This window comes from Dipodomys merriami, unplaced genomic scaffold (assembly GCF_024711535.1).
Source record: "Dipodomys merriami isolate MVZ:Mamm:240054 unplaced genomic scaffold, mDipMer1.0.p SCAF_33, whole genome shotgun sequence".
NCBI classification, from domain to species: domain Eukaryota; kingdom Metazoa; phylum Chordata; class Mammalia; order Rodentia; family Heteromyidae; genus Dipodomys; species Dipodomys merriami.
The window spans coordinates 17,136,610-17,152,329 of NW_027204826.1; the positions used below are offsets into that span (position 1 = coordinate 17,136,610).

The following is a 15,720-nucleotide window of genomic DNA, read 5'->3' on the forward strand; positions in this document are numbered from 1 at the left end:
CGCCCATGGCTCATGCCTGTCATCCTAGCTACTCAGGAGGCTGAGATCTGAGGATTGCAGTTCAAAGCCAGCCTGGGGAAAGTCCATGAGACCCTTTAATCACTTAGAAAACCGGAAGTGGTACTGCGGCTCAAGTGGCAGAGAGCTTGCCTTGAGCTGAAATGCTGAGGGACAGCGCCCAGGCCCAGAGTTCAAACCCCATGACTGACAAAAAATAAGATTTCAGTTTGATAAAAACAGAGCAAGCTGCTGTGGGTGTGTACACAGGTCTTGGGAGAGGCCGGGAGTAGACTCTGAGCTGAAACAGGTTTGAAGCAGGAATGCTGGCAGGAGGTCAGAGGACAAAACTGCTCCCTCCCGCACCAGAGCAGCTGCCGCGGGTGACCTTTGACAGCCTGATTCACCTCTCAGCCTCAGCCTCGATTTACCCACTGAGACTGCTGTCAGCAGGGGATGAGACACGGGGCCTGGGGAGGGTTAAACGCAAGGCCTTACAGAGCCCTGAGCAAGTGCAGAAGGACTTCCTGCTGCAGTGACCGAGATTTCAGCAGGGGCCACGGGGAGATAGCCGCCCGTGTTCCCACCAGGCCCCAGGCCTTGAGAACGGTCAGCATAAGTAAGCCCTGTGCAGGGGGCTCATGCCTGGCGTCCTAGCTTCTCCAGATGTTGAGATCTATGCACGTATGGATCGTGGTTCAAAACCAATCTGAGCAGAAAAGTCCTAGAGACTCCACCTCCAGTGAGCCAGAAAAAAATGCTGGGCAGGAGGAGGCATGGCTCCAGTGGTAGCACGCCAGCCTTGAGTGAGACAGCCAAGCGAGAACACCAGACCCATGGGCTCAAGCCCCAGTCCCGGCATACGCAAGGGGAGTCATCGCCGAGCCTCTTGGGTGGGGGTGACAGGCTCCCCGCAGAGCCACGTCCAGGCCTGACTCTTCTCTTCTCTTCTAGACCCCATGATGGAGCTGGCGGGCCCCGACCCCTCTGAACTGGACAGCCAGCAGGAGATGGAGGACTTCGAGGACAGTGGCTACACCTTCACCGGCGTGGACGGTGGCGCGGAGGCCAGCGCCCTCACCGAGCAGGCCATGAAGGAGATGGCCTACTACAATGTGCTATAGCAGGCGGAGGGCCAGGCCAGGGGGGGAGGCCCCGGGGCGGGGGGCGGCCCACGGGCCCCGCCCCAGAGCACAAGCTACTGCCCCGCGCCCCCTGCCCTCCCTCTGAGCCATGCGCCCCTCGGGACCTTCAGACCAAATGGAGACTGTACTACTGGCCTCGGCCTGGCGAGGAAGGGGACCGGAGGCCGGGGCTGGTCTCCCAGGCCTGCTGCTGTGGGTGGGTGGGGACATGCTGGCGGGGCCCGAGGGGCCTGACCGCTGAGCCAAGCCTTGCTTCTCCTCCTCTAGGGGATCTGAGCTCCCGTGCTGGCCAGCACTGCCCCTTCCCCGCCCGTCACTGAACTGCCAGGCGGGGCACTGCCGTCTACCTCCTGGGCCTGCCCAGCCCCCCCCTCCTACCCCCCTCAGACAGCCTCCTTCCCATCAGCCCCTGGCCCTGCCCGGCCGCCATGTTGGGGTAGTTAAGTGTCCCATCACCCTGTGCCATCCTGTGTGGGATGCCACAGTGTCCCCCACCCGAGGAGATCCGGAGACACTCGCAGGGACCCCCGCCCCGGGCGGTGACAGGGTGAGGCGTCTCTGGGGACCCACGGGGTATCCTCAGGGGAGGCCAAGGACACCTGCCGGGGAAGGGACCACCGCAGCTTCTTACAAGCATGCAGGTGCCCAGCATGGGCCCGTCTCCAGGCGCCCGGAAAAGGCGGCACGCTTAAAGAGGAGGACCACAGAAGGGAAACTAAAGAATTTTTTAGCGAATGGGGGTATTTTGAAGATAATTTATTTCCTTTCTAAATTGGTTGTCATTTGTTCCCTTCCCTGCACCCCCCCCCCTTTTTTTTTTTTTTTTTTTTTTTGGCTGGAGATGCATTTTGTTTTTGTGGGATTTTTTGTTTTTGGTGCCAGTGCTGGGGCTTGAACTCAGGGCCTGGGCGCTGTCCCTCAGCTTTTATTTTTTTGCTCAAGGCTAGTGCTCTACCACTTGAGCCACAGCTCCACTTCCAGCATTTTTGGCAGTTAGCTGGAGATAAGAATCTCATGGGCTTTCCTCCCAGGGCTGGCTTTGAACCAGGACCCTCAGATCTCAGCCTCCTGAGCTGCTCGGATGTCGGGGCTCTGGCTTGGAGAACCGGGGGTGCCTGGGGAAACTGGGCAGAAGGCAGAGGGGTGACCCAGGCCACCGGCCTCTCTGCTGCTGACTCTACTTCCTCCTGCCCTGGAAACCACAGCGGCAGGCCCCCAGAGCAGGGAAGGAGCACATTCAGGAACTCGGGGCCCATGGGCCCCCAGCTCCAAGCTCCTGGGGTCTGCATGGGGAGCCATGGGTGGCGGAGCCCTTCGCCAGAGATCCCAGGATGAGCTTGGCGTGCAGAGGCTGCTCCCCACCCCACCCCTCCTCCCTAAGCGAAGGAGTGGGCCTGGCCTGGAGGGGCGTGTGGCGGGAACTGGGCCGCACACGTTGGCTCCCCGCTCCAGGGCCCCGCCCTCCCTGCGCCCACCACGCCCCTCAGGTGGCAGTGACCGCAGGTCCCTGCACAAGACGTTTTCCCCTGCTGAGCAGAAGGCTCCCCCCTGTAAACTACCTCTTCCCACAGCGTCTTTCTCCCCCCTGGTACCAAAAAGCACCCCGTACCTCCTCCCCTCCTGCCAGCACAGTGGCCTTGGTCTTGGGAGCCGAAGGGGGAAGTCTGGCCTGGGTGTGGGGGCAGGTCACCTCCAAAATCAGCAGCAGGTTCCTCGCTTGAACGCCCCCGCCCCGTGGGGCCCGGTACCTGGGCACCGCAGAGGGGCGGGCGGCGGGCAGCACACGCGCACAGTTCCAGCCCAGGTGATCCTGGCCAGCTCCTGTCCTCCCCCTCCCCGCCTCCCCGGGGGAAGGCGTGGTGGGGTGGGGGAGGGGATAGAAACTCCTGGACGAATTCCATTCTAACTTATTTTGACGTGTACACAAACCAACTCCTTAGAGACTCCTCTTGTGCCGAGCCCTACTGTGTTTTTACGTTCCTGTTGAAAAGAGAGGTTTACTTAGCAATAATTATAAATAAATGGAATATTCTTGAGTGAGAGTGCTCCTTTCCACAACTTTTGGGGACTCCCCTCCCCCAGAAGGGAGGCTGCTGTGTCTCTGTGGGGGAGGAAAGCTGTGGCAGTGGCAGAAGGGTACAGGCTAAGGTCCCCAACTCCCACCCCTTTACCCCAGGACAGAAGCCCCAGCTCCTCCCATACCCCGGAGGAAGTTGAGCAAGTGGGGCTCCCGGCATGGGGGAGGCCTGGGCCACAGCACAGAAGCAGGAGCGAACTTTGGCTGCTAAGTAGTCCCTTGGTATTTAGGGGAGGCTGGTGGTAGGGTCCCCCCATACCTTGAGGGTACCAAAATCTAAAGGTGACCAGGTCCTCTGTAGAACAGAGCCTACATGCACTGTCCTGTCTACCACTGGCGGGGATGAAGTTGGATTGAAGCTTGATAGGCGGTGCTCTGCCACTTGAGCCATGCCCAGCGTAGGCATGTCTTACTCTCATCTGTTTGAGACAGCACTATGAACTACATGACCCCGGACAGCCTCAAACTCGTGAGTGCTGCGATTCTAGGCACCACACCTGGGTCTTTACAAATATTTTCACTCTGAGGTTGGTGGACCTCAGGCAGAGTCTGTGTGTGTGGAGGGCTGACTGTACTATTAAGTACAAATTACTGGACTCAGATGCAGCTCAGTGGGAAAGTACCACCTGGGATATGCAAAGGCAGACCCTGGGTTGGGGGGGGAGTTACTCAATTTTGTTTGCCAGGACTCCCCCCCCGCCAGTCCTGGGGCTTAAACTTGGGGTCCTGAGCGCTGTCCCTGAGCTGCTTTTGCTCAAGGCTAGCGCTCTACCACTTGAGCCACAGCGCCACTTCTGGCTTTTTCTGTGTATGTGGTACTGAGGAATTGAACCCAGAGCCTCTTGCATGCTATTTAGCACTCTATCACTAAGCCATATTCCCAGTCTAGCATGTGCTTTTAGGGTGACTTTTTTTATAATCACCTTACTCTTTGGTTTTATGAAGCATGGTGCATACGAATCCCAGGGGCTGGGGCCCAGTCACCCTTCACAGCTGGCACCCAGGGAACCTGGTGTTACCACAGAGAAAAGGGCAAATAGAGACCAGGTGACATTTATTAATATCCAGATCTGGGTACCAGTGCATCACACCTGTAATCCTAGCAACTCCTGAGGCTGAGATCCGAGGATCATGGTTCAAAGACATCTTGGGCAGGAAAGTCCATGAGATTCTCAAATCAACCATCAAAAAAAAAAAAAAAAAGCCAGAAGCAGAGCTGTGGCTCAAGTGGTAGACTTGAGTGGAAAAGTTCCAGAACAGTGCCCAGGCCCTGAATTCAAGCCTCAGCCTTGGCACACAGACAAATACAGATATCCACATGATTGGGACGCTGGGATGATCCCCAAGTAGAAAGCCAGATGTAAGAGACCATGCTGGGAGGTACCAGGGAGCTGTGGGCCTGGCCTGGTGCCGGGTCCCACAGTCACCCCCTAATGGAGGGGGCACCCTGGTCTGTCCCTCTGAGGGCTGCTGCCCCAGCTGCCCCCTCCCCTCAGGAACACACAGCAGACGGTTTTGTGAAGAGCTTTTTAGTAGCTAAATAGGACCGCGTGTGTTCAAGGTAGTAAAAAGGGCAATGTGGGGCACTGCGGGGGGGGGGGGGGGGGGGGGGAGGGGCGGCACTTGGGGAGAAAGGCACTCTTTTGAAAACATCTCATGAAAAACAGATTTCTCCTAGAAAGAACTCCAAAGAGCCGGGCTGTGCGGCTCAGCCCTAGCACCGGTGGGGAGAGCCTGCAGCCGGGCCGGGCCGGGCCGGGGCTGGTGCAAGTCCCGGTTGGCAGCCGGCAGTGTGCAGCCGGGCGGCGCCTCCCCTAGGGCTGGCCCAGAGCTCTGTCCAGGTTGTTCTGGATGGCGTCCAGGAAGTCTGTGGTGTTCAGGTAGTGTTCATTCAGCTTCACGCTGCCAAGGGAACGCCAGGGAACATCAGGGGCTGCTCACTCCTCCCCAAGGCCATTGGCCAGACCCCGCTAGGGCAGAGCCCCCGCATGGCCCTCTCCTGGCTGCCACGGGCCATGGGAATCTGTGGTTCACTACCCAAGAGCAGAGGAGCACCGCAGATTCCACAGGCACGTGGGAAGGCCGGTCTTTTTGTCTATGTGACCAGCACCTGGATGCAAGCTGTCCTGGGAAGAGCTGGGCCACAGTGATGGCCAGGATGGAAGATCTGGGTGGAGCGCTGGGCCTGCCCCAGGCCCTCGGCAGCTACCCTTGTCCCCGAGGGCTCCCCAGCTCCACCCAGCCGGCTGCGCTCAGCCCTGCCTGCTGCCCGCCCCAGACCACGCACTTGCTCAGGCCGTGGATGCAGCCGGCCAGGTCTTTGGTCATGGCTCCGCCCTCCACGGTCTCCACGCACACCTTCTCCAGGGTCTGAGCGAACCTACAGAGGTGGAAGTTGGGGGTGGGGCATGCAGGTGAGACCCTGCAGCGGGCGGGCCCTGGCGCGGGCCTGGCCTCCGTCTCACCTGATGAGGTCCTGGTTCCCGTCCAGCTTGCCCCGGTGCTCCAGGCCCCGCGTCCAGGCAAAGATGCTGGCGATGGGGTTAGTGCTGGTAGGCCGGCCCTGGGGACGGGGGTCACAGGTCACCAGCCTGTGTGGACGCCGGCTCCCAGCCATCCGACAGGGCCAGGGGCGCTGGGCTCTGGGGTCCCCGTGTACCGCGGGCCCTCCCTCACCTTCTGGTGCTCCCGGTAATGGCGGGTGACGGTCCCATGGGCAGCCTCCGCCTCGATCGTCTTCCCATCGGGGCAGACAAGCACGGACGTCATCAGACCCAGAGAACCAAAGCCTGAGCGGCAGGAAGAGCCTCCTGTCAGCCCTGGCTGAGCTTGGCGCCCCAGCCCTGCCCCGGTGCAGCCGCGAGGACCTGGACTACACAGGCTGCCAGCCAGCGGCGCTGGCATGCTAATACACATCCCCACCTCTAGGTACCCCCGAGCCTGGCACGCTCCAAGGTCCTAGACCCCAGACGCCTTCCTGTAGCTCCCAGGGGGGCCGTTTCAAGAAGAAGAAGGAAAACTAGAGCACTGGCTAATTCCGAGGCTATCTCTGCTGGTTTGGGGCTACTTTCGAGCCTTGTGATTTATTTCCAAAGTTTCTCAACTCCAGAAGTCAGTTCACAAGGTCTCTCCCGTGATCAAGGGCTCGGGAGCCGCAAGAACAACTCCGCGGCACCAAAATAAGCACGCCCGCACACCCAGGAAGACAGAGTGGGTGCCTTGCAAACACGAAGAGGATTTGTCTTTGAGTTTCTGCTTGCCCCTCGTCAGGCCACCTGTGTCGGTGAGCCATGGTTCTTGGTGGGCTTTTGGTTTTTGAGACAGTGTGTCACTGTGCAGGCCGGGCTGCCTCGAGCCCATGAGAGGCCCGGGGTCCTCCCGGCGTACCCTGCGCCAAGATGTCTGACTGCACGTCTCCGTCGTAATTCTTACAGGCCCACACAAAGCCGCCCGAGGACTTGAGCACCTGAGCCACCATGTCGTCGATGAGCCGGTGCTCATACCAGATCTTGTTCTTGTCGAAGTCGGTCTTATAGTGCCTGGGAGCAAAAGGGCCTGTTGCGCGAGCAGAGGGCGGGAGGCTGGCAGGTTAGGGACCCCTCCCCGAGCCTCAGCGTGGAGCCCAGGGCACCGGGACCCCACTCCCCACACCCGGGAGGGAGGAGGCTATCTTCGGGAAGCAGCAAAGAAAGAGGCTGTTACTTGTCAAAGATCTCCTGGAAGAGGTCCTTGAACCGCCCGTCATAGGCCTTCAGAATGGTGTTCTTGGTGCTCAGGTACAGCGGCCACTTCTTCTGAATGGCGTACTGGAAGCAGCTGTGGGCGAAGCCCGAGATGGACTGCAGGAAGAGCAGGTGCAAGCTGCCAGGGCGTGCCAGCCGGGCTCCGCCAGCTCTCCTCCATGTTCCCGGACCAGTTCCTTCCAAAATACCACTCAACCCCAGCCACCGAGGAGTGGGTGTCTGCGATGATGGCTGGTCTATGATCCCCCCACCACACTGCTGGGAGCAAGCAAGCAACCTCTCCACCTTTGCTTTGGAAGGCTCTCCTCCTCCTTCAATTCCTGGACCAGATGGCAGGGGTAGGCCCACGGCTACCAGTTCACCTGTACTACTGCCTTCACCAATCAATGTATCCAATCAGAGCCCTTCATCCCCCCAGGCCTCAGTGATTGGATCAGAGACAGTCATGTGACCCAAGTAAACACTCCCTTCAGATAAAGCAGCCAGGCAGGCAGGAGATGAGCCCTGGGAGCACAGGAGAGGAGCGGTGGGCTGCAGAGATGGAGGGAAGGCCGGGAGGGGCCCGGGGCTCACCTCGTCCGTATTGTACATGCCCATGCCCACGCCGCCCGCGGGGAAGTTGTACACCTCCCACTCCTTGGCACCGCTGCCATCCTTGGGGGTGAAGACCACCTTGAATGTGCCAGCCCGGTCCACCACGAAGTCTGTGGACTTGTACTGCGGAGAGGAGAGGGGGCTCAGGCCAGGGCTCGAGTGGGGTCCAGAACGAGACCCCGTCTCCCAGCGCGGCCTACCTGATCGCCGTGGGCGTGCCTGCCGATGGTGATGGGTTTGCTCCAGCCCGGGACAAGCCGGGGGATGTTTTTGCAAATGATGGGCTCTCGGAAGACAGTCCCCCCGAGGATGTTCCGGATGGTTCCGTTGGGGCTCTTCCACATCTTCTTCAGCTTGAATTCTGTGAGGACAGAGACAAGGTGGGGCGAGGCTGATGCGGGCGCATGGAGCTGAGCCTGGGCCGCGGGCCCCGTTCTCCACGTCACCACGTCCAACGCGGAGGGAAAGAGCTAGCTGTCTGGTGAGCCCTAACCACCCTCCATCCCTCATTCTGGCCCCCATGCCACCCCAGGCACAGCTGAGCCCGAGCAGCTGGCAGGGAGAGCCGGGGATCCCTGGCGCGCGCCCGGCCGTGTCCTGGCACCTTCCACGCGGGCCTCGTCCGGGGTGATGGTGGCGCACTTGACGGCGACACTGTACTTCTGGGTGGCCAGTGCGGAGTCGATGGTGACCTGGTCATTGGTCTGGTCACGGTTCGGGAGCCCGAGGTCGAAGTACTTGAGCTGGACATCCACATGGGGCAGGATGAGCTGCGGGACAGGCGGGCGGTGCCTCAGTCCTGGCTGCAAGCCTGCCCCTCACGGGCAGACCTGAAGTCTGGACTATGGCAGGAACACCCGGTCAGGACAGAGTCAAGGAAGGCCCATGGAGAGGGCACAGGAGAGGGCTGAGGCCTGCCCCTCCTCTCGGGAGCCTGTCCAGCGGTTTGGCCTCCAGAGAGACTGGAGCACATCAGTTCCAGATCACGCTGCCCCTTGCGTGGGCCAAACCCCTACCTGTACCATCTGCTGGGGCCCAACAAGTGAGCCACATCCCAGGCTCGACCCATCTAGGTTTCTCCAGACAGTGAACCCCTGTGCTTGGAGACCTTCACGATCAGAAGTGAAGGTCTCAACAGCTAGGCATGGGGGTGCATGCCTGTAATCCCAGCGCTCAGTTAGGAGGATCATGACAGCTAGAAAGTGAAACCCGGTCTCAAAAATAACTAAGTATGTGGAAGCTGGGTACTAGTGGCTCACACCTGTCATCCTAGCTACTCAGGAGGCTGAGATCTGAGGATTGTGGTTTGAATCCAATTCAGGCAGACAAATCCAAGAGACTATCTCCAGTAAACCAGCAAAAAGCCAGAAGTAGAGGCAAGGCAGAAAAGCCAAGCAAGAACATAAGCATTGAGTTCAAGACACACACACACACACACACACACACACACACACACACACACACACACACACACACACACACGCACGCACACACACACGCACCCCAATTCATTCTCTGCACAAGAAAGTGCAGCCAGAAGGTAAAAGCATTGTTGTCCTCCAAAAACCAGTGAGTCCTGGGGGCCTAAAGACCCCGTGGGAGCAAACCCTCAGCCCCTGCCTGGAGGAACCTCCCCCCACCCCCACCCCCGTCCCCTCTGCCCCCCTCCCCTCCCCCCCCTCTCCCCGAGGGCCGCACCTTCTCCTTAATGAACTGCCAGATGATTCGGGTCATCTCGTCACCGTCCATCTCCACCACCGGCTTCTCCACCTTGATCCTCTTGTCAGCATCTAGCAGCAGGCGGGGCAGGTCACAGCTGGGCAGGTGGGAGGGGGACAGCGTTCCCCCCTTCCCCCTCCTGGACAAGCAGCTCCCTGAACCCCCGTGATGTCCACCTCAGTCCGGCCCCCTCAGATCCTCTCCCCAGGAATATGCAGAGACCAAGAGACGGAGAGGCCCTAGCCAGGGCCCTTGTCCAGAATCAAATTGAGGAAAGGCAATCCAGGAGCCCCTGCCCCCCAAGGCTGGGAACGCAGCCTTTCCTGAAGCAGCACCCTGCTGCTCCTCGGGGGCCCACAACCTCATAGAGCGCAGGGAGATGGAGTCCCTATCCTCTCCTCCATAGCTCTCCCTCCCGCACTTCTAGCAGCAACTCTGTATCCTTCCAATAACATTCTCTCAAGATTGAGAAACTGAGGCTCAGTTTACCACCCAGTGACCAGGACCAGGCATGTGCTCCCTGATTCAAGCCGCCTCACACGAGAGTTAGTCTATAGCAAAAAAGCCAGCAGGTGGCCGTGTGGGGTCCTGAGCCGGAAGGGAGGAGAGCAGAGCAGGCACCAATAGGCTCTTTGAGAGAAGTCTGACTTGTGAGGAAAACCAAGTCTAGGAAACCCAGGGAGGCGGGAGGCGGGAGGCTAATGCATCAGCGCAGATGGGACAGCAGCCCGTGTCCCTGCCCGCGGCCTGGGGCAACACTACAGGGAGGCTCAGACCCGCAGCGGCCAGGAAACACCCAGCAGAGAACGCAGCCCTTTTCCAAGCAGCACCTCCACCCCCCTGCACACACCCTCGGAGAGCGCAAAGCAGACCAGGGTTGAAAGCACAGTAGGAAGACATGGACAACAAGCCGACAGGTGGACAGAAAACAGAAGCCTGTGGAATACAAGCCTCGGGCTGGGCTGGGGACACAGCTCAGCTCCACAGCGGAACACGTGTCCAGGGCGTCTGAGGCCCTGAGTTCAATTCCTAGTACTGAAGCAAAAACAAAGCTGGGTCCCTGCGCCTGTAATCCCAGCTATTCAGAAGGCTGAGATCTGAGGACTGTGGTTGGAAGCCAGCCTGGGCAGAAAAAAATTCTGTGAGACTCTTTATCTCCAATTAACCACCAAGAAAGCCATAAGTGTGGTTTAAGTGGTAGAGTGCCACCCTAGAGCAAAAAAGCTTAAGGGACAGGAACCCAGGCCCTGAGTTCAGCACACCGAATAAATAAATAAGTAAATAAATAAATAAGGCCCTTTCTAGCAGTGAAGGCCTTTGGGAACATTGTGTTGTTACACAGACTCATCACAAAGACAAAGTTATACAATTCCACTTACGTAAGTCACCTAAGAGTCAAATTCACAAACAGAAGTGGAGTGGTGCAGCCAGGCGGGCATGGGGTGGGGTAGGGAGTTAATGTTGGATGGATATAGAGTTTCAATTTTGTAAGATGAGAAAGTTCTGGAGATGGCTGGTACATCTGGGCACACTAAACATGTCTAACACTAGTGAATAACACTCTTGAAAAAGGTTAATATACAGGACTGGGAAGGTGGCTCAGTGGTAGAGCACTCGCCTTGCATGCCTGAGGCCCTGGGTTCAATTCCTCAGCAACATATAAGCAGGGGAAAAAAAAGCTGGAAGTGGCGCTGTGGCTCAAGTGGTAGAGCGCTAGCCTTGAGCTGAAGAGCTGAGGGACAGTGCCCAGGCCCAGAGTTCAGGCCCCACGACCAGACCCAAAAAAAAAAAAAATCTGATCATTTAGCTAGTCACTGGTGGCTTATGCCCGTCATCCTAGCTACTCAGGCAGTTGAGATCTGAGGATGGCGGTTCAAAGCCAGCCCGGGCAGAAAAGTCCGTGGGACTCTTATCTCCAATTAACCACCAGAAAACCACAAGTGGTGCTGTGGCTCAAGAGGCAGAGTGCTCACCTTGAGCTGAAGAGCTCAGGAACAGGGCCCAGGCCCAGAGTTCAAGCCCCACAATGACAGACACAGATACACACACACACACACACACACACACACACACACACACACACACACACACACACACACACGATTGTCGATTGTCGGGACTGAAGGTGTGATTAAATGGTAGAGTGCTTGCTTTTGCTCATGGCCTTGAGTTCTATGTCCCAGTACATAACAAATAAATACAGACCCACTTAAACAAATAAAAACAATCGAGTCCTGTCTTGAAGAAGGGACCCCACAGCAGAGGCCAGTCCCTGGGGCAAGGCCAGGTGCGTGAGCGCCCCCCTTCTCCCAGCCGGCCTCCCATGCTCCAGGTAGCCCCAGATCATGGGAGCTTGAGGCCCTGTGGAGGCTTGGCCGGCATGGTGGGCATTGTCACACTCTGCCTTTCAAGGACAAGGGTGGCTGCACACTCCTAAGAGGAAGAAGCCACCAGCAATTTCCAACACTGTCCCAAGGGGAAGGGGGTAGGACAGAAGGAGACCAGTCACGAGAGGCCCATGGGGCCTCTTCCCCAGCTGGGGGAAGGACTTTAAAGCAGCCCTGTTTCTCCTGGAGCCCCCCCCCCCCCGCCGGAAGGCAGCCCAGACACCTCCATGATCTTTTTTTTTTTTTTTGTCGGTCGTGGGGCTTGAACTCTGGTCCTGGGCACTGTCCCTCAGCTCTTCAGCTCAAGGGGAGCGCTCTACCGCTTGAGCCACAGCGCCACTTTGGTTTTCTGGTGGTTCATTGGAAATGAGAGTGTCACAGACTTTCCTGCCTGGGCTGGCTTTGAACCTCGATCTTCAGATCTCAGCCTCCTGAGTAGCTAGGATGACAGGCGCCCAGCCTGTGTTTCCTTTTTGATAGAAGATTTCACTAACTTCTGCTCCCGCCAGCCTCGCCCACCAGCCCCTCCACCTCCCAAGCAGCTAGAGCAGCTGGGATTCCAGGGCCTCCAAAGCTCCCTGAGGGATGGGATCCGTCCTGCTTATATTCCCAGTCCTATCCCCCGCACTTTGCACAGCATCTGGCTTGAACAACAGGGAAACAGAACACCTGTTAGGGCACAGCTGAAGGTTAGATGAAGGTTGACATGGTCTAGGGCCAGGGCTGCCCTGTTTCCTCTCAGCATGCTGCCACCTCTCCCACCAGCTGCCCTGCTGGAGCCGGTGCCACACGGAGGCTGGGCAGGCCTGGCTAGCAGAACGCAGCCCAGGCCCACCGCAGCCCTGCCTCGAAAGGGCTCACTACCCCGGAGAAGCAGACAGCCCTCCCACCGTTCCTATCTGCCATGCGCTCTGGGGTGTGTGGCTTGGTGCTAGAGTGTGCCTGGTGCGTGTGAGGTTCTGGGTTGGATCTCCAACACCAAAAAAAAAAAAAAAAAAAGAAAGAAAAAAAGAAATGCAGCCAGATGCAGTAGTTCACACCTGCAATCAACCCCAGCGGCTGAGAAGGCCAAGGAGGAATTCATCACTAGTAAAGTCCTGGCTGAGCAACTTTAGGAGAGCCTACCTCAAAGTATCAAAGGACCGAGGATGTAGCTGAGCGGTATAGTTCATGCCTAGCACTGCAAGGTCCCAGGATGCAAGTACTTCAAAATAAAAGTGGTCTTGGAGGTGTGGTTCCCGTGGTAGAGAACCAGCCCCTGAGCTTTTATTTTTTTTTTTTTTTTTTTTTTTTTTTTTGCCAGTCATGGGGCCTGAACTCTGGGTCTGGGCGCTGTCCCTCAGCTCTTCAGCTCAAGGCTAGCACTCTACCACTGGAGCCACAGCGCCACTTCCGGCTTTTTTCTGTTTATGTGGTGCTGAGGAATCGAACCCAGGGCCTCATGCTTGCAAGGCAAGTGCTCTACCACTGAGCTACCTTCCCAGCCCCCCTGAGCTTTTAAAAGGGTCAGATAATGGAATTGGAGTCTGAGTCTTGGAAAACAAAACAAAAAATAAAATAACAACGCTTTGGCATTTTTAGCATGAGCTCATCTGTAGTATAAACCCACTCCTGATTTTTCTTCCAAGGTTAGTGCACTGAGGGGCAGTTTCCACACTGCCTGCTCCCAGCCCCAGGGGCCCAGGAGGTCTCCACACCGGACAGAACATCTGGGAACTGAGCATTCAGGAAGACAGCAAGGTCTGCGGTGACCCGGCCAGGAAGAGGATGAGGGCAGGCAGGCTAAGTCTTTCTTGCAACGGTTCACCGCGCAGAGCCACCAGCCACCCTGGCTGGAGGCTGCCTGGTTAGAAAGAGACCTGGGCTGGAATTTGACCGGCAGCAAAGTCACAAGACCAGGCTAGCCAAAAAATATTCTTTCCTTGTCGGTGAGGGGAATGCCAGGGATCCTGTCCCCAGCGGCTGCGCCAAGTCCCAAGTGCCGGAGTCCTGGGCAGCAGGTGCTGACAACCCTTCCTCCACCCGGCCTGAGACTTTCAGAAGCTGCAGCTGACGGCTCCCTCCCATGAGCCCCTGGCACGTCCTCCTTGGAGCCCGGCACTATGGTCAGCGAGGTCCTCCGTCCTTTTGTCTTTCCCCTTTTAACAGTGCAAGGAAGAACTGGAGAGATGCCTGTGGTCCTGGCCTGGCCGCTCGGGTGGCGGCTCAGCAGACTGAGCTCTAACAATCGCAGTTCAAAGCCAGCCAGAAAAGGTCTGCGAGGCTCTTTATCTCCAAGAAACTACTCAGAAAAAAGCCGGCTGTGGCTGCGGCTCCAGGGACAGAGCGCCAGCCGAGCACAGAGGCTCAGGACGCGCCGGCCGGGGTTCAAGTCCCAGTACCGATGAAAAACAAATACAATTTAAAACGACCCGAGGCCCGGGCGAAGCCGCGGTGCGACGAGTCTAGAAGTAGAGGCAGTGGAAGGAAGACGGAGGCCTCCCCAGCGGGAAGGAGGACGGAGGCCTCCCCAGCGTGAAGGAGGACGGAGGCCTCCCCAGCGGGGCTCGGCCCGCACCACGACAGCCGGCGGAGCGAGCCAGGGCCGGGATGGGGAATCGGAGGATCCAGGGATCCAGGAATCGGGGGATCCGGGGATCTGGGGTCCAGGGACCGGGAATCGGGGGTCTGGGATCGGGGGATCGGGCCGGGCAGGGGCGCGGCGGGCATGCGCGCAAGGTCCGGGGTGGATTCCCAGACCCAAACAGTGAGTGGGGGGGAGGGGGGAATGAGGAGTGGGAGGGAGGGGAGAGGAGAGGGGAGGGCGGCGGGCGGCGGGTCCCGAGGCCGGGAAGCGCCTCCCGCGCCGCGGCGGGGCCGGCGGGGCGGAGCGGCGACCACACAAAGGCGGGTCCCGGGCCAGCTGTCGGATAGGGCTCCGAAAATAACCGCCGAGGGGCGGGTGAGCGCGGGGCGGGGCCCGGGGGGCGGGGCCGGGGGCCCGGGACCGGGTGAGTGCGAGGCAGGCCGGGGACCGGGAGCCGCGTCCCCCCGCCGGGTCCACCCAGGGGCGCGGGGCGGGGCGTCCGGAGCCCCCCTCCCGGAACGCCGGGGGCGCTGGGCGGCCCCGGGCCCGGCCCCGACGGCGATCGCCCGCGCCCTTGCGGCCCCCACCTCGCCGCCCGCCCCTGTGTGGAGCCCCGCGCCCCCGATCCCCGCGTGGAGCCCCCGCCCCCGTCCCCCGCGCCCCCGACCCCCGCGTGGAGCCCCCGTCCCCGTCCCCCGCCCCCGACCCCCGCGTGGAGCCCCCGTCCCCGTCCCCAGCGCCCTCGATCCCCGCGTGGGCCCCCGCGCCCCCGTCCTCCGATCCCCGCGTGGGCCCCCGCGCCCCCGATCCCCGCGTGGGGCCCCCGCCCGCGTCCCCCGCGCACTCACAGTGGCGCCGCGGCGGCTCCGCCGGGCTCCGGGCGCAGAGGCCCGCAGGCGCCCAGGCGGGGCCCGCGCAGCCGGGGGCGGCGCGCAGCGAGCGGAGGACCCGCAGGAAGCCCGCCATCCCGACGCGGCGAGGGCCAGGGCCGGATCCGCGCGCCGGGCCGGGCCGGGCCTCCCGCACGCGGGGCGGGGCCGCGGGCCGCGGCCTTATTGGGCCTCGCCGGGGAGGCGGGGCCGGGCCGGGCTCCCCCCCCCCCCGCCCGCCCTCCCCCGGCTCGGCCCCGCCTCCCCCGGCTCCCCGCCCTCCCCGGGCCTCCCGGGTTCGCGCCCCACCGGAGCCCAGCGTCCCGGAACCACAGCCGGCTCGGCCCGCGCCTCTTCTCCGCGGTGAGCGCGGCTGCGGCCCAGGAGTCCCCGGAAACTATGCCACAGCCCTCGAGTTCCGCGTGGGGAGGCTGTGTGGCCCCGGCCTCCAACACGGGGCCTCCGTCTTCAGGATCGAGCCCAGGCTCCAACACGGGGCCTCCGTCCTCAGGATCGAGCCCAGGCTCCAACAAGGGGCCTCCGTCCTCAGGATCGAGCCCAGGCTCCAACACGGGGCCTCAGTCCCAAGGAGCAAGCCCCGGCCCCCTCGGGACCTCCTGCTC

At 60.2% G+C, this 15,720-nt stretch overlaps 2 protein-coding genes across 4 annotated transcripts in view; one reads left to right on the top strand and one right to left on the bottom strand.

Annotated features, from left to right (window-relative positions):
- Nucleotides 1-3,184, top strand: part of Znf710 (zinc finger protein 710) — a 40,162-nt gene extending 36,978 nt beyond the window's left edge. For all 3 annotated transcript variants that reach the window (XM_070043273.1, XM_070043269.1, XM_070043270.1), the window contains exon 5: nt 952-3,184. In XM_070043273.1, the coding sequence (XP_069899374.1) occupies nt 952-1,121 (170 nt within the window). In that variant the 3' untranslated portion in view covers nt 1,122-3,184. The remainder of the gene's footprint in view (nt 1-951) is intronic.
- A 1,072-nt stretch (nt 3,185-4,256) lies between these two features.
- Idh2 (isocitrate dehydrogenase (NADP(+)) 2) lies at nt 4,257-15,244 on the bottom strand. Its single transcript, XM_070043296.1, has 11 exons — nt 15,077-15,244; nt 9,255-9,346; nt 8,161-8,326; nt 7,757-7,917; nt 7,536-7,679; nt 6,922-7,058; nt 6,607-6,758; nt 5,896-6,008; nt 5,685-5,782; nt 5,507-5,599; nt 4,257-5,121 (listed from the first exon to the last, which is right to left on the bottom strand). Exons 1-11 carry the CDS (start codon nt 15,192-15,194, stop codon nt 5,034-5,036), a joined length of 1,362 nt encoding a protein of 453 aa, XP_069899397.1. The 5' UTR covers nt 15,195-15,244; the 3' UTR covers nt 4,257-5,033.
- Nucleotides 15,245-15,720: the final 476 nt, after the last annotated feature.